Below are 27,143 nucleotides of genomic sequence, written 5' to 3'. Positions count from 1 at the left end.
CAGGGTTTCAGCGATGAGAGGTAAAGTGAACCCTCCTCTAGCAATTGGAGGCTTTGACTTACTAAAGTCACTGCTGTTTGAAAGAGAAATTGGCTTCCCTTGAGAACATGTGAGCCATAAAAAAATAAAGCTGTAGATGAGTTTGTAGAAGGGCACATAAAATCCAAATTCCTCACTGTAGACCCTTTTGTGGGAAGTAGAAAACTGATTTACTTATTACTAGTGTGCCCATTGTATTTGTTTAAGTCATTTTAGGAGTCCAAAGCCTTTTTAAAGTGTTTATTTCCCTGAGGAGACAAATGCAGGATTCTGTATTGCAAGCCAAGTATGCCAGCCTTTAACAAGATTATGAGAGTCTTTTCCATGGGTCTGCAGTGTGAAAAATGTCCTTAGCTGTAGGTCACAATGAATACAAGGAGAAGAAAGTAGCCAGAAGAGATCCAGCCAGGCAGCTGGTTATATGGGTAGGCTGTTAGACTGGAAAAGACTGGTTTCCAATTTAGACTGGCACTTACAAGGAGCTGGTTGTACATCTTCTATTGAAAATACTAGTCCTAATGCTGTAGGGCAAAGCAGTTGCAGTATTAGATACTTTCAGGAAATTTTATTTTAATAGAACAGAAAGCCCTGGGCTTCTGCAAATGACTTCTCTTCCTCCTTCAGAATACCTAGATGCAGAGTTAAGTTTAACTTGCTTTATTTCACAGATGACTGTTCTGAATACATATTCCAGGCACTGCAGCAAGGATGAAGAGTGGCATTGATGCCACAATGATAAGTGCTCTGTAAATGCCTACAGAGAGATAAGACATAAGGATAGTCACTCACCAGCTAATTCAGGATAATAAATGAAATCTAAGTGAGATGTAATTTGTGTTGTTAATAAGTCTCTTTTCATGTTAGTAAATGCAAATTTATGCAAAAAGATTTGTTTTACCTAAAGAAATTGGGTTGGAAATATGCCATGTGGCCTAGCTACCGAAAGTCTTTAACAAATTGCATTTATTTTGCAGAGCTTACTCTCTTGCATTACTCTTCTCAGATAACCTGTATAATCTTAATATAAGTAAACGCAGCCTGAGTATTTGAATATGTTCTTATTCCAGTTCCTCTTGCTGCAGTTAAATACTATGCAACGTGCCTGTTGTGGGCATTTTAACACTTTGTGCCATCAAAACACTTTTTTTGAGTTCTTTGCGCACTTTGCTAATGTTAATGGATTCAACCTCACATTGCGTCTGAGAATTAGGGATTGATTTTTATGCACAGGTAAACAAATGCACACACAGTTTCTGTGATTCGTATAACATGTTCCAGGAAACTTCTAGCAGAGGTTTAAAGTGCTTGCTTTAATTGCTGGACTCAGTGTCCTTCCAAAACAGTAATTACTCTCCTCCATGGAAAGATGTTTCTGTCGGAATGCCCGAGGGCTCTTTTCCCATTTCTGTTCAAACCTTTCTGTGTAGACACACACCTTGCTTCAGGGACTGTTGTGTCATGCACATGCTTCTAATTTCTTTTTAGGTTTTGGAGACCAGCTTCTTGCCCACTTTTTTGAATGGCTGTCTTTTGCTGAGAAGTGTTAATAACCTTTGCAGAGGCCATCTGCCCTCTTGCCAAATCAGAGTACTTGGGTTCTGTACGTGGCTGTGATGCTTGCCAGCTTTTCCACTTTCAGAAAAGTTTCTTCTCCTTTTTCCTCATATATTTCTAAATATAAATTAGGGATAGCAGTCAGCCCTTTGTAAGGCTCTGTCAGCCCTATGGATAAATTCAGTGTTTATTCTCTCCTGCTCTCCATTTGATTCCCCACTGACTTTTGTTTGTGCTTGTCTTCTCTTCTGGCCTTTTTCCCCAAAACCAGTAATGTGCGAATAATTGATTTTTCAGTTTACTTACTGGACTGAGAAGTCAGGATTTGAGGGACCCCTTCCACAGGGTGCAGACCTTCAGGAACGGACTGCTTGAGCCTGGCTCCCCCACAGAGTCACAAGTCCTACCAACAAACCTGCTCCAGCATGGGCTCCTCTCTCCACAGGTCCTGCCTGGAGCCTGCATGAGCAGGGGCTTCCCCACAGGGTCACAGCCTCCTTCAGGCATCTACCTGCTCTGGTATGGGGCCTCTGTGGGCTGTTGATGGATCTCTGCTCCACCACGAACCTGCAGGTGGATACCTGCTCTGCCATGGACCTCCACAGGCTGCACGGGGGGAACTGGCTTCACCATGGGCTGCAGGGGAATCTCTGCTCTGGTGCAGCAGCTTTTTCATTCTTAAATATGTTTTCCCAGAGGTGCTACCACCATCACTGATGGGCTTGGCCTTCCCCAGTCGCATGTCCATCTTGGAGCTGGTGGCATTGGCTCTGTTGGACATGGGGGAAGCCTCTAGCAACTTCTCACAGAAGCCACCTCTATTGCCCCCCCACTACCAAACCTTGCCATGCAAACCCAATACACAACATTTCAGTGCTTCAGCTGTCAATCTCAATTTGTAAATTCCATTTTCCAGCACAGGAGCTGTATACGAAATAATAATAACAACAACAATAATAACAGTAGTCATCATTTTCTCCCCAGGAGTGCAGTAACTTCTCATGATATTACATATTTTCTGTTATCAATGATTTTGCTTATGTGTAACTCCACTTGTGAAACCTTTTCAGTTTTGGCATGCTTCAGAGACACTTTGTCATTGCATCTGTATTTTAGCCTCTTGTTCACATTTTTAATCTGTCTCTAAATAGCAAAAAATCTTGGGAAGTTGGAAGAACATTCTGGAGAGGTATGACTGTGTGTTCCTCTAAGTGGCACTGGACATTGACCATCATCGCAAAGCATTAGGCTAAATGAACCTGGTGTGACCATCCCATATTCTTTTATTCTTTAGCATCTGGTCCCCCAAGCAATGTTTTGTCTTCCTAGGTCTCAGAAGGTGCCCATTATTTCTTTCTGTTCTGCTCAGGGTAAACCTGCTTATTGCCTTTCAAGTACAAGTTCAAATGTCCTTGGCACCTGGCCAAAACAAAACTCCGTTTCTCTTTTTCTGCATTTGAGTAGTCTAAGTCTAGTTCATAGTTGCTCTGTGCATTATCAGTGTTGTAACAGATTATCTTTCCATCTCAAGGAGGTGTAACAAGCTCCTTCATAGACCCACGTCAGTGATTCAAAGTACTCCTGAAATAACATTTACTGCTTGTTGTTGAAGTGTGTGGTAATCAGTTCCAAAAAGTTGCAGTGATGATTCTCTCTTCTGTGTATTAGATCTCATGCTTGACCATATTATGGATGGGAATGAATGGGTTTTTTACTAAAGTGCTCTGAGTCCTTAGCGTAAGTGGTGTTATCATTATAAAAAACTGTTTTCTGTCTTGTGATTGTTCTACTTCAAATAGGCTTCAGTATTAGTGACTTGTACTGTACACATAGGTTTGGTAGATGCCAAAAATCAGAAGTTGTAGGGAATATCTATTTTCAGTGGAGTTCTCCAAATGGTAGAGTTGTCAGTTGCCTTAACACTCTCTGGACAATCAGCCAGCCCAGATTTCTGCCTGCTGTAAATCCACATAGCTCCATTGAAGTCAGTGCTGATTTATATCAGCAGAGAACCTGTCCTGGAGTATTCACAGCTTGACAGCCTCCTCCTTTCAACAGAAATAAAGCCAGCTCTGAAAGAACAGGAGTTTAAAACGGTTCAGTTCACACCAATTTATAGGAAGTGTGACCTTTCCCATTGCTATCATATATATGTTTAGGATTCTGTAAACAGCCTTCTTGGAAAAATAGAATTATATATAATTTGGTGGTATGTTCCCCCAGCTGCCCTAAAGATACACGTTAACCACTACTATGAGGGAAGGCAAGAGCAAACACACTATTAATGAATGCAGAGCTTGTGCATTCATTCAAAAGTTTATTACCCTGTTTCTCATCTCAGGCCTGAATGTCACCAGCCTGGGCAGTATGCAAGGCCACATTTTCGCTTCAAGCTTCCTCAATGTGGTTTTAAAACCTTTGATAATTGAAATAATTCTCAGATAATTAATTGGTTTTCTAAGAATGCCTGAAAGTGAGAGAGGTTGCTGAGTCCATCTTTTAGATAGAATTAATTCAACCCCTTTTCTATATGCAGTGTGATACAGTTCGTAATTACATGTTTGTCTACTGTTTAGTCCATAGCATCATTTCCTCATTCAGTACAGAATGTTCCTCTTTTGGCCCTATGTCAGGTGGCATAGGAGAGGAGACAACAGTTACATTGTATTTCTCCAAAGCTGCAGAGCACAAGTGGCAGCAAATTGCAAAGGGTCATTAAAAAAAGGTCATATAAAGAAATTTATGTATGCTGCCCTGGAGAAATTAATTCTTTTGCAGTTCTTGACTCCGATTTCCTTTGTAACACTAAACCAGATTCTTCATGAAGGGTTGTCAGCTGCATCTTCTAATTTTCCAGGTTCCTGATTTGAAGCTCTGAGGCCTGATTTGCAGAATTGCTGAGCGTCCACAACTGAAGTGACTGCTCAGTGTGAACTTGTTAGTAGTTTTCAGACACAATGAAGAAGTGGGTCCTCAATGCCTGGAACTCGATATCCAAAAATTGACTAGCAGTTCCCTTCTTATGTTACAAATGCCTTGCTTTGTAATCGAATTGCTATATAATAATCTCTGTGAATGGTATAGTGGCAACAAACAGCACTGGTGATTGATTAAATGCTTCAGCCTCCCTTCAGAGTTTAATTAATCTTAGCAGCTCTTTATTGTCTGGTAGAGATCATTGCCATTTTAGCAGGGAACAGGGAGTAGCTTCTTTGTGTGTTGGTTGTGTTTTTTCCCCTTTCGGAAAGTCTTGCTAAACACATGAGCATAAAATTAACTTGTTACGAGTTTCAGCTAAATGAAAAACACTTTCCTCCCTTCTTGGGATATAACTAGGGAATAACTTGGGAATAACTAGGATATAGCATTAGAACTTCATAGAAACTTTCAAGCCAAGCTCTCTGGCAAACTCCTCAGTGCCTCATTAGGTGACGACCCCCCTGCCCACACAGATTCCCCTCCAGCCAGAGCTGCACTTCTCTCTGTATTGCAGGGTTCTTTCTGAAATCCCATTAAAGAGGAGTTTTCTCCCTTTGGTGTGTTTTTTCTTGTCGTTGTTCATTACTAAGAATTTTCCTGTAAGGAAGGCACAGTGTAATAAAATTTTACATCTTTGCGATATAGGTCCTTCATATTTTTTATTCATTTATTTGACACCTATACTGCCATTCCCTTATTCCTATATATCCGTGAGTGTATTGTGGGGGTATGTTATCTCTCAGTGTGATAATTTATGCTCTTTGTCCAGCCCTCCTTAGAAATTTTTTTTGCTACTGATACAGAAATTGTTCCTGGAACTTTCTTGGGCTGTCTCCCCATAATTTTTCCTGGCAGAATTCCTATGTTCAGCTACAGGAAGGTAACGGCAGGGCAGCATAAAAGGGTCAAAAGAAGATTCTCCAGTTTCAGTGCAATACACTCAGATGATGGGTCGTATCCTCCACATTGGCCCCAAGCCCTCCTTGAGTGGATATATTGGCTCCTCCCTGTTTTTTCCCAGCACTTGCAGTCCCCACTTTTCCTGCATGACCTTGGGTCCATTTGCAGCAAATGGCACAGTTTAAAATAATAATGAGAGAAGAGGATTATCTGCCACTTATTTTACTCGATACTGTGTTCACTTTTGATTACTTTTTAAGTTTTATACAAAAAATAATAATGCAGGAAGAGGATTAGCGTTGGGTCATAATATACTTTCCATTTCAGAATCATTCTGAATTTGAGGTTCTCAGACATTTTAAGGGTGAGGGGGGGACTAAAAGTTCCCACATCTCCATAACGTGTGGATTGTTTCACACAGCATAAAGACATGGGAACTATTGGAGAATAAAATTAGTAGCTATCACAGAGCAATTTCACTCCTTTCCTGAATAATTTTTATTGCTGTCATGCGAACAGTCGTAGTCTGCCATTTACTTTTCTTCCTAGCTTTTTTCTGGGTAGCAGAATATGAGCATACAGTATATATAACCTATAAAAGAGTCACTTGCAGTATGAAGTTAACCTTTTAAAGATTCAGTGTTTTGGTTATTTACCATTCCACCTGTTCCTCACAGATTACCAAGGCAGCCAAAGAATAAGAGCGACCATGCAGTCAAACTGAAGAACTATGAAAAGGTCGTATTAGAAAATGTATAATGTATTTAGTGCATATTATTCTGCTATCTCTTGAAGACTTTATGGGGGATTAAAGACCTCCCTCGTGACAGAGATAATAATGAGAACTGAAAATGTCACAACATAAATTGATTTTATGTTAATGATTGTAGCAAGAATTGGAAATTATTCAAATATTACTTTTTATACTAAGCTTGCTGCCACACCATTGCAGTGTTGTGCTGCTTCATGTTTCATCATTCGCGGGGTGTTCATTCTCAGGCTGAGGACTGAGCACTCCCCAGGTGGGAACTGGCTCTCATCTTCCCCTCTGCTTGGCGCACGTACAATTACAGGAAGGAACAAAGAGCTTCAATATGTAAATTTAAGGATGCCAAACCCATAGCTTCACTCTAAGCCTGAGTGGTGTCACCAGAAAAGCTCCTCCTAACTGGACTTGGAGCTGAAGAACAAGTAAAGCAAAAGCAAATTTCCTTACGTGTCAGGCTCCCGGGAAGACTTTAACATTCACTTCCATTTTGTCTGTTGATGGCATCTGTATGTTGGTGTCCATACAGTCACTGGAGGAAACATGGAAACTTTGGGTCTAGCTTAGACCATGCTTTAGAACAAAACGTAAATGTATGCAGTTTGTGTGCAGGCCTGTGGGACCTGCGCACCCTTATTACCTGCTTTGCTTATTCTGGACTATTCATCCCTGGAAGAGGGAGGGACTGAATACTGACACCCTCCTTAAGTTATTCTGGGGATGAGAATAAAATGTACACATTAATGTGGGAGAGCTGAGAGGACCTCCCTGACAGTAGAATTGAGTGACTTTCAAATGAACTGTTGCAGTGGTAATACTGTGTTTTCATCTGTCTCTAGAAGGTATTGACGTCAGCAGAATAACTACGAAAACACTTTCATGAGTAGCCTCATGATATTTGTGTAATACCTGGTGGTCAACAGTTTTGAAAAACAGGTTGTTAAAGTAGGGTGAAGTTCAAAGCAACTACTCACTCTCTTTTCATTTTCGAAGCAGGTGTGGTTTTTTCCATCCCTAAATAACTTCATATGTAAACAAGGTCTTATGATACTCCACAATAATTCTAGGAAGACATAGTAAAATAAAAACATTCAGTAGCAGAAAATATTTTTTAAAACCCAGCAATAAATGGCATATTCAAGGAACTGATAGATATTTGCCAGAACATGAACAAATGGGAAAAACAGATAACAGTGAGTGGAAACTTCCTTCAAGGCTTGCCGCTTATATAAAAAAGGGCAAGGTAAGCATTCAGATTTCAGCAACAAGTACCCATTTATGTTCTCTTTTTTTCATGAAGGGAAAAAAAAGTTGCCAGAGTTACAACTTTGGAGAGGAAAAATGTTGTAATTGCTTGATATTACCAAATCAAAAGTCTTATCTTTCCAATTTTTGTCTGACTACTGGAACTTTGGGAGTCTAAATGAAAGAGGAAATACAGGACTTCAATCAACTCCCTCAAGAACTGTTGACATTACACGTAAAGACGTAGCTGATTATTTTAGTTGGAAAATCAATGAGAAACAGAATATTTGAGGCAATGTGTGGTGTGGCAATGAAATAGAAGGAAAGTCTGTGTCTTCTCATCCCTGTTGTTATATCCTCCTTCCCAAGCTGTGCTCCTGTTCTCAGTCTGTCTTTTCCCTCTCATCAGCCCTCAGCTGGCTCATGGATCAGCATCCTGCTCTGTCCTCTCCTGTCCCACCTGCAGAACCACTGGTCTCCTGCAAAAGAAAGACACCATTGCCATACTCAGAATCCACAACTTCAGTTTATAACCAATGAACTACCTGAGCACATACAGATCGGCTCTTTCCTCAAATTCATTGGTTTGATCCTGACTTTCTTCTCATGGGCCCAAGATTTGATACTCGGATTCTCTCTAGGAAATGTCCGTCTGCTTTTCTTCTGTATATGAGCTAATCCAGCTCTTCTGCCCTGCTCGTTAATCCTATTTATATAATCTTCATTCTGTATTATTCCTCATCTTAACTACATAAATAACTTAATGAAAAGATCATATAATAAATATTATTCACTTTATTATAAATATTCACAGGCACATCAGCAAAGGATGCTCTGCAGTGTGAGTCAATGCTTTTTTCAGAGGGAAGGTATACCTATTATTAAAAACTTTACTGCATGGCTCCAGCTTAAAACCTGGTGCAATTTTATCTGAATTTCATCTGATTTTAATTCAATAATTTGCTTGCGTGTGTAAAGTCATTTCAATTAGTTTCTTCCCATTATCTCTACAGCTCTGTGAGTAATTGCTGCTGTCTGTGAAAGAGTATGTGTTAATATTTTGTTAGACGAGATTGTAACAGATTACTTTTTAACTCTTATTTTCACAGGCTGATAAATGTAATCAAGAATAACTTTTCCAAAAAGGCCAGTCTCTTTGAACTGGCAAGCCTAAGTGACAAGTAAACAGGGTTCTTGGTTTATAATATTCTATGTGGAACATGTTATGATTAGACACCTAATGATGATGAAGTATTGCCATTAATATACAAAGAAAATAACCAAAAATTTTATTTCAAATCCGAGCAAACAGATCTACCCACACCATGACATTTGATGCCAAGCTTATTTTCACCTAATCAAATTCATTTCAGTGATGGGCAAATTAAAAAATTACATGCATAACATTTTGATTTTAACCTGTGACCTTTGTTCCCAGAAAACCTCTGTATTTTCCATTAAGAAGTTTATACTCTGGGTGAAAGAAAGTGGATTAATATGCTGCCAGTCAGCAATCCGTGTGTATAGATCCCTTCCACTTGTAGTTGTTATTAAACTGGTTCACTTCACTCTGCATAAAGTGTTAAGTCTCTTGGTAGGGGAGTACATAGACCTCTGTTTATTCTGAGAAACTTGTGCACTACTGTAATTCATTTTGGATTTATAGTTTCACCATCTTTAAATTGATGTTGTTTTTTACAAGGAAATGAACAGCCAATATTTTTCAAAAACCAATGCAATTTAATGCGTATGGAATTTATCTGCCTGTGGATCAGCAGCATAGCACAATTTTAATTACACCTACCACACTTCACTGGATTCTCTCATTCTATAGCAAAGTCTTATCAGAATAAAGGTCCATGAGATGTGTTGAGCTCTGCTGAGCCCTAAGTCACAAGGTTTGCACTCTTATCATTAAGAAAAAAAAAATAAAGCCAATCATTTACACTTCTGTCTCAGAGAGAAGTGATACTTATTATTATATAGAGAAATAATGGAACACAGAAGCTACTTAAGTGCCTGTGTGGTTAAGAAATCAAATGCAAAAACTTCTAAACAATATGATTAGAGAAAAAGGAAGGAAGTGTTAAAGCAGGTCAGGAGCACTATACTGAAATAATTATTGTCAGTTGTTCATTATGTACTAATTCATGGCTAAGTGGGTTTTATTACTTTCTTTGCAGTGCAGATATAGTTGTCTGGGTAGTAAGGCTTTGTATTGGGCTGCTCATACTTAACTGCAGTGTTTGCTGAATACGTGGATATGAATTAATTGCAACTGCCTTTATTGATGTGTCTTAGAGGCGAAGAAACTAATGAACAGAGGTCACATGCAATGCTAAAGACCTGCAAGTGCTCTGCACATGCTGCCCTGTGCTGCCTCAAATACAGAAGTGCTATATTTTGCAGCAATTGCAGTGGGGGCAAATGGCTTCACAACAATTTTTTCAAAATACACAAACCTACAGAGAGGAATTGTCTGTATTGAGACTATTTTCCTTTATTGCATCAAGAAATATTGGAGGCGGTTTTAGCCAAAGCTATGCAACCTGTTTGCTGAATTCCACTCTGGAACCCCAGCAGACGTCCTCTGTTCCCTGGTCTTACTGTGCACTGATGTTGGCTCACATGACACATCTCTCATATCTATATTGGGCTTTTGCTCCCTGGCTCACAGAGGTTGGCACAGGCTACCCCAGTGCTGAACTTACTCCCCGCTAAGCGCTTAATTGTGGTGAGTTACGTTGCATCCATGCGTACAGCTCTGTCCTGGTGACTGCTGACAGCACCTCTATAGTATCTTGAAGAAATTCTTTAGAGCAATGCTTTGTGCTGCTACCTTGTGACTATTCCCTGTAAATACACCAATGCCAGAGTGATGTCCTGGGTTTCCTATTCAGCATTCCTTTGACAGAGGAAGAAAAAATATAGACATGTTTTCATGAAATATGGGTGCTTGAGATTTTTCTTTTTTTTTCTAATTGCTTATGAAATTCTGTTACTCAGCAAAAAGGCCTTTTAGGTTGAGTTCACATTTTCACTTGATAATTTTGACAGTGCTGTATAGTACAAATGAATTAATCAGGTTTTCCTGCTTTTTCCGTTATGGAGATTTTGAGGGTCTCAGTTAAATGATCCTATTTGAAAACTGATTACTAGGGAGGGAATGTATTACTCAGGGTTTAAAGTATGTTCCTGGGAACAGATTTTAATATTTTCTTTTTTTTATTTTTTTTTATGAAGTCCTGTGGAAATATTATATCCTATTCAAATATATGTTTAAAAAATGTTTCATATTTTCATCTGTGTTTAATGAAGCATGTCAAATATTCCTCACTTTTTGCACTTTAGAAATCTGTAGAAATAATTTCTTTTACTGCTTTTTGTCAGATAACTTCTTTGGGAATACAAAAAAGGATGTGTTTTACTTTTCCGAAAGAAAATCTGAGCAGAAACAGTTCACGTATGAGCTGGATTTTCCGATGTTTGTATAACATTTGGGAAGATGGGGTAGTGAGAGCTACCAGCTTCTCAACTATGCAGTGCTGGGATTTCAAAATGTGGCAAAGGGTCAAAGTTTCTGAGAGTCATAGAATCGTTTTGGTTGGAAAAGACCTTGAAGATCATGGAGTCCAACTGCTGACACTGCCAAGGGGACAGGCTGCACCCAGAACTGCTCCCTTGCCAGTTCAGCTGCGTCATAGGAGTTAAAATGTTCTTTTGCAGGAGCCCCTGTGTGCTGAGCTCCTCGCAAGGCTTCTGATCTGGAGCACACAGGGCATCTCCTGCCTGCTCAACCCCAGCTCCTCAGTCCAGATGGACCAACAAGATTTCAAAACTATTTCTGTGCCTGTGGCTGGGATGAGGTGTTCTCTGCCCAGGGTATGTGCAGGTACTTTGGGTCAGAAGCAGGAGCATATGACATCGGGGCTTAAACTCTTTTCAGGAGCCATTGAACTAAAATTTGCATGATTTAACACCTGATTTGGGGATACCAAAGTAGTTACCATGCTGAGGTCACATTCGATCGCTCTAGTCATGCTGGATACAAGAGCAGAAGGCAGTTTGGGGGAAATCTTTATTAGACACCTTAGGATCCCACCATGCTTGTGGAATATATAGATAAATGTTTAGTGCAGGGAATTGGTTCCTTTCTCAGTTTGTTGTTTACTAGAAAATAAAAAGGATCCATATCTACACCACATGAAGAAATCCAAGGTGTATTCAGCCTGGAGAGCTGCAAATGCTGCTTTCTTTGGCACTGGGTGAAAAAGGGATGGGAAAGAAAGAGAGAAGGAAGAGGAGGAGAAGCATTTAATCCCCATGTGTGACAGTGCTTAGATAAGTACTTCCCAGATTAGCTATTAAACCATTAACTGCTACACTCAGTTGTGGTCTGCTGCTACATAGACAGTTCTGGTTGAACTTTCACGTTTTCTCTGAAGAACTGATTATGTTTGGATACCAATCCAAATTACGTTTTCTATAACGCAACACTTGTTTTCTTATCTCTTTTTCTACAAGCTATTATTTTCAATGTAACCAGCAACAGCAAAGGTCAGGATTTATGCAAGAACATTAGCTGTGAGTACAAAGAAGGAGCTGGAATAGAAGCTGGAAGCCAGCCATTAACCATGGCAAGCTCTCTTCCTCTCACAATGTATCACTGGCGCATGAAAGAATATTAACATCCTCTGTATATGCCCTCTCTGTAGACACTGTTGGAAATGTGTAATGTTACTCTTAATAACAACATTCCATTATTTTCTATCTCACAGTTGTCAATAAATCATCTTTTAAATGAATCGGGCCTTGTGAACTTGTACTGGCAAGATTGATTTCTGCATGACATTTCTTTAGGAAATGAATTAAATCTTAGAAAGAAAAACGTGGACACAGTGGAAAAGTGTACTTTCACAGAGGGTATTTATGATGAATAGAAGGAAGATAGAGTGCATATGCTTCAAAGAACACATTCTTGTAATGATGCACGGTACTAATGTGATCTGAAGTAAAGAAGGTAAGATCAGAAGCTTTCAATGCAGAAAGATTACCATTTCCTTCAAAAGCATTATTTACTGTAAATTCCAGAGATGCTTTTAGAAATGCATTGAATTCTTTCATTGTAATTTACATAAGTCCTTCTTTTTTTGTCTCTCCTCGGTATCTGTCAAAATAATTGGGCTTTCAGCAGTGCTTTTTACAGGCAGGTGGATATGAATCCAAGGGTGATTTTTTCACTTTACTGGCTGCCTTTACGACAGCTGAAGCAGGCTCCTCTTGCATTGTTAGTTGTATGGGGGTTGCTCTGCGATTGTGCCTGCCGTGCAAGAGAGTGAATGTGTGTGTCCTTCACCTGCTGTTACAGACACTTAAATCCAATCTCCTGTTGCTGTCAGTGAAGGTTTCAGGAAGAAGAAAAGGAAAAAAGTCCCAGTGACTTCTCTAAGATTTTCTCAACATTATAAGTGCATTTCCTTTGTATTTAGTTACTTGGAGCTATAGCAAATCAATGAAACATTTTCAAAAAATTATATATGTCTGACTCCATTAGAAAAGTAGAATTATGCTAAGTGTGTAGGTTTGTGGATACTAGCTATCATCAGTCATAGCACGTGTATAGAAAATTATTGTTAATATTTTCGATGAGCCACATGCAAAACAGCCTGCTGGTTATTAGCTTACAATAAAATAATGGGAATTTGTCCCTTGACTGTAATTACTGCTGCTTCTGGAAATGGTTTTAATGTCAAAAACTTGTGGCAAAATGGGGAAAGTACATTCCAGTTCTGTAGAGAGCTAAAAAGTAATAAGAATAATACAGAGGGCCGAAGTGTGGAAAGATATCCTTGCATATTTAAGGAGCATCAAAAGAATAATAAAATCTAAAATACACAAGGCTACATTTGAAGGGAGACTGAACTGTATGTTCAAACAGTCTTTCAATGTACTGCACCTGGAGAAATCAGACTCAACTTTCAGTTGCACCCAAGTAAATTCAGAACCTTGGAAAAGCAAAATCAGGCCCATTGTCTAATTTTAATGGTATGGCTTAAATGCATTGAAATGTGAAGTATGAACGGGACAGCTTGATAAACTAAAAAAATCTAGGCAAAATACTGGTTTAACTAAAGGCTGAACTGTTGTAGATACCTCTGTGCAGTGTAAGAGAAACCTGTCAGAGCCACGGCCACGTTGTTCCCAATTAAAACGCCGCCGCTGGAAAGCCGCTGATGTTTGCACAACAAAACATTTTACCTGCAGCTCCAAATCCTCGGTTCTACAGGATGCCTTGCTCGACCTTTCATGAAATTAGTTGATTGCCAACACTTTGATCTACGGCCGCTCTGATTAAATAATTATTCTGAAGAACACTTATGAGGGCTGCTAGGAGATGAGTCTGGAGCACCCCACAAGATCTTCATTCCAACCAGTGCCCCTGGCCCCCTCCCAGAACATCGCTTTTTCCTTTCCTCTTCTTCTTGCAGCAGGTACTGTTCCAGCTATTTAATTTTCTGCAAAATAACTCAAGTTTCCATTAGATTCAGATTGTTTTCACTTTGGCTTAAAGCCATCAGCAAATAAGCATCTAGATCTGGGAGAGGGGCTCTGCCTCCCAGCCAGCCTGTTCTCCTTCTCTTTGCTTTTTCACTCACAGACTTGTCTGTGCTTTAGGGAGAGTATAATAATTGCTCCTACAAAGACTTACAACTACCCTACAATACACTCTGTCAGCCTGGCCGCTTTCAGAGCTTTCTCAGCCACAGTTCCAAATCTATCATTTAAAAAAAAAATACCAAAAAAACAACAAAACAACTTCCTTTCACACAAGCCATTTTTATCCTTTTCAGAATTGCACAGCGTATTGTTTTCATAATGCCAAGGGATGGTTTTGATCTCACTTGCTACTATTTTTTTGGATGTTAAATATTTTAAGAGTGCAAATAATTTTTAAAAAAATCAGGACGTTTTCAATAAATTATATCCTTAAATACACAAAACTCAATCCGCCCTGTAAAAGACTTCAGAAATATTCAAATGCACGTGAAGGGCAGAGAAAAGCATTGACATTTCTTTAAATGATTCTTCAAAAATATGCATTAGTAGGAGATTTCTTCAACTCTGTTCCGCATTTTTTGAAGTTATTGATTCCCACAACATCTAAGTGGCCAGGTGCTCATTAGTATGTTCATCTCATACTTTTCCTTATACTGTTAAATGAAGATTTGTAGCTATAACAGGGGTGGCAAACTCATTTTCACCGGGGGCCGCATCAGCTTCGTGGTTGCCTTCAAAGGGACGAATCTAACATTAAGACTGTATAAATGTAACTACTCCTATAAATGTGGCAACCACAAGGCTGATGTGGCCCTCAGTGAAAATAAGTTTGGCACCCCTGCGTGTGTGTCACAGTAGCTAAACAAGAGACAGTGGGGGTTTTGAGCCTTTCTTAATCTCCGCCCTTCCCTTGGTGGTTTCAAACTGCCCTGAACACTGCATTACAATGCTGTATTTCCTGGTGGTATTTATGCATGTTTTGATTTTGCAAGGTGCAGTAGTGTAGAAATAGTTCTGATTTCCTTCCAGGGGATCTTTGCAGTCCACCATGGAGCTGTGTTGTCTCATTTGCACTTTCCTACTGAATTTCAGTCAGTTTTCCTAACAATTTGCTGGAGGAATTCCTGCAGGACATCTTCAAATGCTCCTGGCCCCATGCTGTCCAACAACTCCTCATTTTCTCTTCTAGGGTTGTCTGTGTTTTCTCATTTAAGAATAATTCAGCACATGACGATGTTTTACATTAATGAAGCCCTGGTGGTATCAGATGTGATAATATTCAGTAGGGAACACAGAAAATAAGTACAGGGATATACACAGTATAGAATAAAATTCAGCTGATGTGCAAAAAAAGTTTATGAGGGGGAAAAATAGTTTCTTCTGACATATACTGACTCACGAGTATCTCTTTCTCCATCCTGCTCAAGCATGTACAAATTGGATTTATCTGTCACTTTTCAAGGGTCTCTGTGGAAGCAAATAAAGATGGTGAACTCTGGTAAAAATGAAGTGAATATACTCAATTGCTTCCCCCCTTTTTTTTTTGTATGATAGAGTACCAGTTCCTGGCAAAATTGAGTCTTTCTAATAAATTCCTGGGTCCACCTGGCAGCTCATAAGCAGTATCCTAAATCACAGTAGGCGTACTGAGAAGGATGTGGGGTAGTTTTTTTCCAATGGGAAAGCAGATCAGTCATTATGCTCAAGGGCCCTCTGGAAATGCCCCGTTGTGGATACACCCAGCTTGCATAGTAAGTGTTGCTTGTGCATTTCTGTACAATACACTTAATTTCTTCAGGTAGCGGCAGACACCATTGCCAAACTTTACCTCCATTTTAGGCACCTGCCAGTCCAACACACACTGGCATTTAGACCTTGCTAGCCATAAAAATAATACCTTTTGACATTTAAACAAAAACGAGCCATTTAGGAGCTCATTAACTTTGCATTCGAACCCACTTACAGAGTAGCATCAGAACTGTGTAAAAGCAACAGTTTTATCCTATTAACTACTCAAAATATCAGGTATTTTAAAAGAATAGTGTCAAATGATAATGAATATCCTGTTTTACTGTGACACTTTACAAAAATTATCTACCACCATTAGCTCTTTTTCCTAATTCTGCTGAGATCCATCTGTGATTGCATAAGGAACTGTAAAAATTAGAAATCTCTTACATTTCATTTCATATATAGCCATATTTTCAACTTATTTTATGAGACGTGTTACATGTGCTCATACTCTAACATAACCATTCTGTGAAATTATATTATAGTGTTTTTTCTATATATAATCTTTTCATTTATATTCTCGACTGTTGCTTTCTCACTCTGATTGAACATAAATAGATTTGCCTATTTTTTCTCAAATACTGTCAAATTACTAATTTTACTACCTGAGTTTTGCTCTTTCAAGTTCAAGGCCATTTTCATTATGGAAGCCAGCAGGTACCCTTATCATCAACAGCTCAAGTTATTTCCAGGTATTGTAATTCAGAATATTTTTACTGAAGATCAGAATCTAAAATTTTTCTGTTCCACTCTAGAAAGTGGAGCAAAACAGCATCCTGGATGTGGAAACATTCAGCAGCTTAGCACTTTCAGCTGTGGCTTTGGAAGGGCACAATTAATCTAAAACTCAAATCTACACACAAACAGCCTATGCTGTTTGCCTAAAAATAACCATCCATCAATTCCCTTATTTTAACCCCAGCGAGTTTTGGTTTTGCTCTTAATTATTCTTCCAGCTTTACTTATTTATTATTTCAAATGCCTAGGAGTACAATATCTGCTAAGCTATTCACAGCAAATTCAGGTGTCCGCGAAAACCTCCCATGGACTGTGAGCCGTGGGTCTACTTAAACACTGCTTTAAAATCAGACCACTGATCAGTTTTTCTAAGAACTAGGCCCTTTTGCCAAGATTGGCCAGTGCTTGACAAGCCACCAGTACAGCTAACTGGAGTTCCACCAGTACAGCTGACTGGAGTTCCACCAGTATAGCTGACTGGAGTGCCTCCTCTGAGACTGGGCACATATGTGTGTCTGTGATCTGTTCAGAGTAGACTTCGAAAAACAAAGAGGAAGGAAGGTGAGAGGGGAGATGACAATTCTACTAAGACTTTTTTCATTCAGTTAGGCATTTTTATTTGCTCTCTTTTAGTTTTCAGTTGCTATAACTTCATCTATTCAACCTTTCAAGTGATGACAGAATGTGAATGAGAACATTAGGGTGAGCTGGCAAATGGATTTTGGGAGGCTAAGAGCTGTGCAGGAGATAACATTTTGATCAGTACCTGGCACGTAAAAAATGTCACGAGGGACATCACTCCCACAAGCCTTCCTACCCTGTTCTGACAGACCCCCAGAGTTTTTATAGTTTGGATGTATTTGAAATAAGCTTTTAGGCTTCTTAAGCACCTAACAAAGATAAACTTGCAAGGGTTTTCAGAATTAATGCAAGCACAAAATGAACTAGCGTTAAGTACTATGAAAGCAGATGTACACTTTGCCTACAACTTCAGAGAGTAAGCTTTGTTTATACAGTTCTAGCTGAGCTTTGTGTTTTGAATGTACCGTTTGAGGGAAGCTTCAGATCAAAGCTTATTTCGTCTTCCCAATAACTCAGCTGTGCTCCTGTAATCATCTCAAAGTCTAAACCGTGGGATCTTGGCGTCTGCTGCCGTATTTATAAGACAAGGCAAAACAAGTGACAGAAGGATCAGAGGTGGTTATCAGCAGATGTGTCAACCCTGTGGAAGAATAGCCGGTGAATGCCAAAAATGGAGTACGACAAATATACCCACACAGAACTTTGTTGTGAAATGCTGGTGATTATAGGAGGGGTTTTAAATGAAAGACATTCATTTATTGAACCAGCAAGGCATGTTTGGAATGCAATATCTTTCCATATAGTAATAGTAAACAATCCATTCCTTTCTACTTCATGAAATTATTGGCATAATACTTAATTTTTTATTGCTATAAGAAGTTGCCTGAGGCCTCAATGAAAAGAGCAAATTAGAGCATCACCCCTTCCAACCAAGAAAGGTAAAATATTTGTGAAAGTAATTATCACCACAACTGCATTACCAAAATATCAGATATAAAACACTCGGAGTCATCTGCAAGTCACATATACGCGTATGTGTTTATATGCGTGCGTGTAGTTGCATTTGAAGTGGCAAGTTAGCACAGCACTGAATTTATATTGGTGTTTACTTTCAAATCAGCTCCTGCAGCAGCAGCTTTTGGAACACACTTTGTATTTTGCATGCCTGGGAGCAGACCCACTCCCTGAAGCCTGAAAGCCAATGCAATTTTTTTGACTTTAGTTTTAAAGCCTATTGTGATGATCCACACACAAACAGACACAATTATAACAGGGTGACAGAAGTTGTTGGCTTACCTGCAAGAGAGAAAATTTAGTGGTTTGTCAGAGAGAGCATGGTTAAAATGGCCACATTTTCTTTTTATACAAAGAATAATATAAAGATTAGTACTTAGTAGAAGTGATGAGCATGATCTCTTGTCAACTTCCATGCTATGATACATTTATGTCAAACTTTTAAAAACAGTATTAGGACAGTGGTTTTAAATGTGTTTGACCATAAAATTTGCACCCAATTGTCATATTAGTCTTCAGAAATACAGAAATGAGACTTCTTTTTTTCCTTCTGCATTGTTGAAACACGGCCTGTCCTATTTCTATCTGGAGGGATATAATATCACTGTTGGGCAATGTCATGTAGGTTTGTGCTATATCACATTTTAATCAAAACTAAATGGACTTGTCCTTCAGGCTCACAGGACAAATGACTGAACTGCTTGTTATGACTAATATGTCTTGCAAATACAGCTGATTTTCTGCTTGCGAGACAAGCAGCAAGCAGGGTGAGTTTCCATGAGCATGTCCCCTCGCTCTTGCTATTCAGGAGACTCCAAGTCTGAAATTACAGACTATGGACTGAGATGGGCTCTCTTACAATGTTTTACATTTCTTATTCACATTACATGGCTGCTCAGCTCAATCACAACACATTGATTCTGCTCCATGGCAGGACATTTGCATCTTTGTAAGCAGGTGACTCAAAAACAGTGGTATGTTTGTAAGCCAAATTCTACCGTGGCAGTTGGAAAGGGCACTAACCTCAGTAGCTAAATATGCTGCTTTTTTTTTTCCCCAAGTTTTACTTCCTCTCTTTTTTTCTTTTAGTTTGACAGCATTTGTGGTTTCCTTTCCTCTACAGTACAGAAATAGTTGAAATTAGCCCAGCTCTCAGGGAATGTTCACATGCTCCACTTTAGCAGTCAAGGAATAGGGAATCCGCTCTTCAGTCTCTGTTTAAGAGACTATTTAGTATTGTATGACAATAATACGAACCCAAAGAATCAGGCTCTCCACATGTAATTGGCAGCAATGTTGTAATATTTGTAAGAATTATAACAATAGTAAGAATAAGGCAGCAGATACATGCCAGATAGGTGACAGAGAAGTCAGACGAGATAAAACACATTACAAACATACTGTGAATCTGGTTGTGCAGCTTGTTTATTGTGAAATACAGTGTAATGTTTCACTGTAACTATTTTCTGGGCAACATGGACTCCTTACTTGTCACATAGTACCAGAATATTATGTCAGCAAGTGAGACGTTAATGTAGTTATCTACTTTCTTAGTACTAAGTTTTGTTAAGAGTTAACTACAGTATGAGTTATAAGGCTTGAGTTTTTTAGTGGCTGGAGATTTTACAATATTGTTTTGCTAGACTGGAGTAAAAATGGGATGTGAGAGAACATTTAATATTGATTTAATCTTATGCGTCTACAAGTAAGTTCACTTTGAATGCAGTTTCTGGCACAGAACACTTTTGCAAGTCCCTTCTTGAAAGAGTGAAATTAAATATTATACTGCTAATTTTCACCACCTACGTATATAGATAAGTATCTGTAGAGCTGAAAAAGTCCATAATGGAAGCACGCCTATAAAAACCTCAGCCTTTACAGCATGCTAATGGCTTTCCATTAGGTCAGATGAATGTTTTCGGCTTAGTGAAAATAAGTATTTAGCAACAGTGCTTTCAGTTTGTTAGGAATAAATAACTGCTGGACCAATTGCTTCACCCTTGGGAAAATATCTGCACTTTCAGTGCTCACTGTCAAATTACTTCTGCAGGATGATTAATAACATCTGCAGACTCAGACCTGAGGGTGTCACTTGAATCCAGCAGCAAGTAGCATAGATTCATAGAATCATTTTGGTTGGAAGAGACCCTCAGGATCATAGAGTCCGACCATAACCTAACCTAACTCCAGCGCTAAACCGTGTCCCTAAGAACATTTCCCTAAGTAGATCCTCCTCCTGCGTTTGCGTTGCCGTAACTCAGAGAAGTGACAGATTCTGCCCCGCTCGTGGTCCTGCTGACATGGGTCAGCTGCAGGGCACTGTGCTCTGGAATCAAGTTGGTGAGCTGGTGTAGGAAATTAATTGAAGCCAGCATTAGAGTTTTACCTGGTTGTTGGCAGTTGACTGGACAGATTTTGGCTGTTGGAGAGGTTCACCTTGGTGCTTCTGTTCATCCCAGAGTTTTTAATCAGTGCTTCAAGTCATATCAAGGTCCATATTGTTTGCAATCTAGGTATTCTCTCCTTATATAGAGACCCATTATTACATCTCTTCTTCCTACAGCCCTATTCTTCTCATCTGAGAAGAGATTACTTGAAACTTCTGCTACTAATAAAGAGGTACATTTGCACTGTGTATGTAATCAGTAGTCAAAGCTCTGTTTACGCGTGCAGTTTTAACTGAAGATACAGTTGTGAAAGACTCTGAACATATGGATAACCTGTCATGTAAAAGGTATTGGCTAAACTGCACTTACTTGTTATGCACTGTGTTTCTCTGTTCTCCTTTGCAAAATTGACTTTCAAAGGACAAGACAGCTACTTGGCAGAAGGAAAGACACTGCCTGCTTTTAATTCTGAAATATTATGGTTATTGGTACATTCATTCTCAGAAAACACTTGTAAAGACGGGTTATTAAAAAGAAAGCTACTGTGGTCCCACATACTGCTTTAGTTGCCTAATAATAGTTTGCCAAAAATGATATCTGATGGAGATCAGCTGGTAACTGTTCAACAGGAGATGCAGAAACAGCATCTCCCAGCCCGTGTAAAAGTATTTCCATCTCTTCTAACATTGACTGAGGTGCCCAACTCCTGTTGAAATTTGTGCATGACAGAAATTTCTTTATCTTTATGGATCTAAATTCACAGAATAAGAAATCATCCATGCCTGTCTAGAGCTAGTTCATGCCTGAATATTTATTACCTATGAAATTAGTTTTCTTCCTGCCCTTCAGGCAACAGCTCGTGTTGGGGGCTCGTTACAGGCAGGATGATGGAACTGGTTCTGCTTTCGCTTGTGTTGTGATTTTTCTCTCATAAAAGACCATTTGTAACAGCCAAGGAAAAACAGCAGCATGAGATTTTCCTTACAGAAGAGATGGCATTCTCTTAATTTCAAAGATAAGGTAGTTTATAATGAGTAAAATACAATGTTAATATAAGAAAATAAAGGGATAACTTTTTCAGTAATGCAAACCATTTTACAGTTAACATTGCATCGTCTTCCATTATTTGGTTGGTTTGTTTTGGGGTTTTTTTTTTAAGACCTGGTTGTTCCTTACCTGAACCAAGCCTTAGTGGGATAGTGATCTTCATATTTTTATATTTAATAGGAAAATCTATCAAACTCTTTCAGCTTTACAGAAAAATGGGAAAACCTTTCTTCCCTACCCCGCCTCCCCAGTATGCTAAAAAAACTTTCCACTTAGAAACAGCTGTAGTGTCCTGGTTTTAACTTGAGAGTTATTTTTGACCCCACAAAAACTATGAGAACAAACAAATATCACAGCCCTGATAATCAGCAAGTTCATTGCCGTCATTGGAGCAGTGAGTTTAACTCGGGAAGACAAGCTGGGGGACTCAATTGTTCTTCAATAAGGTGGAAGGAGGAATACTGTAATGTGCAGTGAATTGGAGAAGACATATTGTGGCTTGCCCTGTGAAGGATGTCTGCCTCCGTGGCATAAAATCTTGCTCTGTATTCCAAGGAATGTCATTTAAAATGTAGAATGAGTGCACAGCAGGAATAATAAAATTGTCTGAGCATGTGAATTTTAAGCACTAAACACAAAGAAATGAGAATATTTTTTCTGACAGAAACTGGTGACTAATGCAGCTTTATTCCTTAAAAATACATACTTCAGCTGGACATTAATCTCCTGGCAGAAATGTCTGAAAAAATTATATTTCTCAGTGAAAATTTATGAGAAAAAAAATGTTTTACCTAGCTAACAAAATGGAATTGACAACCTTCAGAGGTCGCAAAGTCTCAATTGCTCAGTAGAACTAGAGCAACATAACAATTTTCTTTTTATGTATATAAATAAGTATATATATTTCCCATTACTGTGATAATAGCCTTATACTAAACCAAATGTGTTTATAAATTATTCCTAGCATCTTGTTCGAGTAGTATGTCTGGGCAAGTATGTGCCTCCTCTCCATCTGTTTGACTGATATTTTTCTCTGAACTCCTAAAAGTTGAAAACATTTAGGTTAAATAGTCACATAGCTCTAAATTGAGAACCTGTGGGTAGCTCTGCGTGTCACTTCTTCCATAGCAAATCATGCCAGCTACTGAGGAGATACTTACAATTCATAATGACTTACATTTTCTTTTTAACTTGCATCCTTTCTCCTAACCTTCTCTTTTACTTCAGAACTCATAATGAGAAGGACTGTACAACCATAAACAATGTTTTTTGAATAGACCATTTGGAGAAAGGTTTTCACTGGTGCTCTTGACTCAGTCTGGTCCTTTGTTGTTTTTCCAGCTTGCACAGACAAAGAATTGAGGAATCTCGCTTCACGACTAAAAGACTGGTTCGGTGCTCTTCATGAGGATGCAAATCGTGTCATCAAACCAACAAGCTCGGAGACAGCACAAGGCAGTAAGAAAAGACATTTCCCATTGAACACTTGAGTGTTGCAGGCAGCTTCCCAACCTGAGAGAGCATTCAGCTGAGCACGACTGTTAGTGCTGCAGTGCCATGTCATAGAACAGTTTGGGTTGGAACGGACCTTCAAAGATCACCCAATCCCACCCCTGCCATGAGCAGGGGCATCTTCACCAGCTCAGGTTGCTCAGAGCCCCGTCCAGCCTGGCCTGGGATGTCTCCAGGGATGGTTCATCCACCACCTCTCTGGGCAACCTGGCCCAGTATCTCACCACCACGTTGTAAAAAATTTCTTCCTCATGTCCAGCCTGAATCTCCCCTCTTTTGGTTTAAAACCACTCCCCCTAGTCCTACCACAACAGGTCCAGACAAAAAGTCTGTCCCCATCTTTCTTATCGACCCCTTTTAAGTGCAGAAAGGCTGCAATGAGGTCTCCCTGGAGCCTTCTCTTCTCCAGGCTGAACAACCCCAACTCTCTCAGCCTGTCCTCCCCGCAGAGCTGCTCCAGCCTCAGATCAGCTCTGTGTCTCCTCTGGCCCTTCTCCAACAGGTCCATGTCTGTCCCATGCTGAGGGCTCCAGAGCTGGAGATAGGACTTCAGGTGGGGTCTCACCAGGTGCCAGCAGGTACGCAGGAGACCTGATCCTGCAAATAAATACCTGCACTGGTTTCTAAGGGAGCTGCAGTCATTCTGTGCCCTCTCTGGTCCAAACTGCTGCTCTAAAAACTGGCAGTCAGAGACAGAGAGACCTTTACAAGTCGACCAGGAAAATAACGGCATCTGAAGGCCATGGAGGTCACATCTACACTAGTAAATAAAACTTTGAGAATGTTAATCAAGCACTGAGGTTAACTAGCATGACATAGTCCATGTCTGTACAGTTAAATTCCATGACCATCCAAATCAGTGTGGCTGCATCCAAATCACTTCTTGGGGATGGATTGTGGTGCATGCTCATCTCCCGCTTTATGGCCAAGCATTTTCTGACCCAATGTCAGTGGCACGAGCCATAAACATGGCATACAAGCATAAGGAAAATTATACCAATGTTGGAAAAGACTCACTTAGATTTTATTGTGCAATTTCTTGCTAACGCCTTAGTTAAGAGAAAGAATAATAAAAACATTCTCATTGCAGCCACAGAGCTGGAATAGTTAGATGGTGTGGAAAGCTGAAATCTGTTGTGTCCCAGGTATTTAATAACACCATCTTTGATTTTTTTTTTTCCTTTACTTTTATGTCCTTTCTAAAGAAAGGAAGAAAATGAACTATTTAGACCACATTTACTCTCTGTGGGTTTAGCCAGCATGACTGATTTTGATGTCATTTACCCACCAGGGAGGGAAAAGATTCAGATAACAGAACCAAAAGAGGTCATGTTCATCAGAGAGCAGACGCAAATTTATTTTCTGTAAGGACTCATTAATCCTTTTAATAGTATGTCCCAAAACACGTGGGCCCCTGGCTTACAAAGTAGGATGCACAAGTTTTTTTGTATCTGGGTGTGTGACTCACCTTCACTCACTGCCCTGATTCTCTGGTACCAGCTGGCTAAAGCCAGGGTTCGCACACACCGAATTTAAACTGTTCAGTCAACTGCTCCCTTTTATGGCTCGTTTGACCCCAGTGCCTACTGTACTGTGAGACTTAGAGGGCCTCCAAGTATATATGACATATATTGCTCAAAACTACAGTCAAACCTCATTAATGCCTAGTAATTGTGTCTTAAAACTATGCGGTGAAACAAGCCATGTTCTGTGTAAACAGTCTTTTTCATACGTCCCTTACTTTCAGTAGTATTTATGACAAAGTCAGTGTCTTTAAAACCATATGTCCTACTTATTTCTTCAATGGTACTCCAAAAATAGGATCTTATCATGCAGAGGAAGCCAAACTGTAGTGCAAAAAGGCAACTGGATGTGCAGCTAATCACGGCTTCAAGATGTGATTTCATTTCAGACCCCATGACAGAAAACACCAGAGACTTAAAACTTTGTCTGAAGTCCTTTGGGCCCAGAACCACACGAAATCTCATTTTATCAGACTGTCAAAGGGATGTTTTTCATGCAGATGATCTGTGAGCTACTCATGAGGAGCTTACCAAAGGCCAAAGACCAAATTAATTCCTAAAGGTGTTGAGTCTTTTTTTTTTTCTGAAGTAATTTGAGTGAGAAAAACATTCCTGGTAATTCTGCAGTGTTTGCTCTTATTCACAGAGGAGCTGTTATCTCCTCTTCGTTCAGTTTGATTCCTGGCAGCTTTTATATGAAAGGCTGCCTTGATAATATTAAACACTTGATCTCAACAATGTTCACTTTTAGACTGTTGACTTAGTTTGGCACATTTTCCTATACATCAGTTATAAAAAAAAAAAAAAAAACCACAAAAACAAACCTTTATGAGTTAAGATGCCTAAATCATTTCTGAATGCCACAAAACTTGGGCTTGTTTTTAAGAGTGTGCAACAATATTCATGAATTAATCTGCATGTGCTAAATTCTGCAGCTTCAGTTCTCTCTGGAAGCACTGAAAAATACACACAGAGTAAGAACAGCAGTCTTTGGCTTCCTCTACATTCAGCTTCAAACATTTGTAAAAATGAAAGACATCTTAAACAGAGCTCAAAATTCAAAGCAAAATTCGCATACCTAAGCTGTAAGAAAAAAAAAGTGTGAATCCTGGCAAACAGGGCACACACAGGTCTGAAAATGCACTCTGATGTACACACCGTCCTTCTCTTATTTCTCAGCGTGTGTTACATTCCTCACCAGGCTGATCACTTCATTAAGCCAAACTGGTTTGGTTATGCCTGTAGATTCTTAAAAGGCCTGCTCATCCTCAAAGTAATCCATTTTGGGTATGCCCCTGTGGCAGTGAATGGAACAGATGGTGGGATGTGATGACTATGATGCCTCGGACACATCAGCTGTCTAGAGAAGGTGTTCCAGCAGAGATTTCTCTATGCTACATTAAATTTTCAAGATGTTACTGTGAGTGTAAATAAGCTTTTTGAGTGTATTAAGTTCACCCCCAGGTGAAGAAATAAAATACACTTCTATTTTATTTTTAAACTGTCTTGAAAATAAAGGGACGAGGGCAAGTAATTGTGCTTGAAATCTCAAGCCTTCACTCCATGAGCTATCTGCCAGATCCCAGCAAAACACCACAGGCCAGGAACTTTGCCTTCTGCAGGCTTTGTACAATTGAAATTTCCTCAGTAAATAATGTAAGCAACTCAGGGACATGCTTTGACATAAGGAAATAATAAAACTAATTAGGTAGTAAGATCAGATTCAAATTGCTCCTGAGCCTGTTGATAATTCATAACATTCCCGTATTGCACCTAGATAGTTTCTTTGGTTGAAGTGGGAGTTGTTTTTCTTTTGCTGGAGATCTATGCAATATAGAGGATTTTTTCTGGGGTACATTTCTTCTCCTCTTTATTTTAAGTGATGGGGGAAATTAGGTTAATTGTTCCGCTGTTAATTTAATTGTACTTTAATAAAATAAAAACTGGCTCATGTAAGTCAACTCTTGAAGTGGGGAAATAATTTTATGTGCCAGAAGGTGTGTTTATTTTTAATTAGGATTTTCACTTAAAGACTTTTAAAAATTTAATTCCATTTTCATCCAAAGGAGGTGGAGCGGTTTAGGTATTAATGAGATCTGAGACTTTCACATGTAGGTCACTGGTTTGATTTCCTTCCGGATCTGTAGAGAATGAAAGTTATTAGGAGGCTGAACAGCTGTCAGTTGGTATGAAAACATGATGGTCTTAATCCAGGTCCTTGTGAGCAGGTTCCAAATGAGAGCAGCTACCACCACAACTGACATTAATTGGCATCTGGGTTGTCAGCTTCTGCCACAGAACCAAGAGCAGAAGGGATATGGAGCTTGCCCATTCTCTTGCTTCTCCCCATAGGCACTGCGGGGCTGAGCTGATGCACAGAAAGACGCAGAACGTTCTCCCTCAGGTTACTCTTACTCCAGGTCTGTAGTGCTAGAAGTCCATCCCTTTAACCAAGAGCTTTATTCCTTACAGAATTACAACATGTGGTTTATTTCATTCAATGTATTA

The 27,143-nt window shown here is 39.4% G+C and overlaps 1 protein-coding gene across 2 annotated transcripts in view; it reads left to right on the top strand.

Moving 5' to 3' along the window:
- Positions 1-27,143, top strand: part of SPOCK1 (SPARC (osteonectin), cwcv and kazal like domains proteoglycan 1) — a 275,752-nt gene that overhangs the window by 233,982 nt on the left and 14,627 nt on the right. For both annotated transcript variants that reach the window (XM_065849049.2, XM_071814742.1), the window contains exon 7: positions 22,942-23,058. In XM_065849049.2, the coding sequence (XP_065705121.1) occupies positions 22,942-23,058 (117 nt within the window). The remainder of the gene's footprint in view (positions 1-22,941; positions 23,059-27,143) is intronic.

This window comes from Patagioenas fasciata, chromosome 14 (assembly GCF_037038585.1).
Source record: "Patagioenas fasciata isolate bPatFas1 chromosome 14, bPatFas1.hap1, whole genome shotgun sequence".
NCBI lineage: Eukaryota > Metazoa > Chordata > Aves > Columbiformes > Columbidae > Patagioenas > Patagioenas fasciata.
This window is presented reverse-complemented; position numbering and strand designations above follow the sequence as displayed.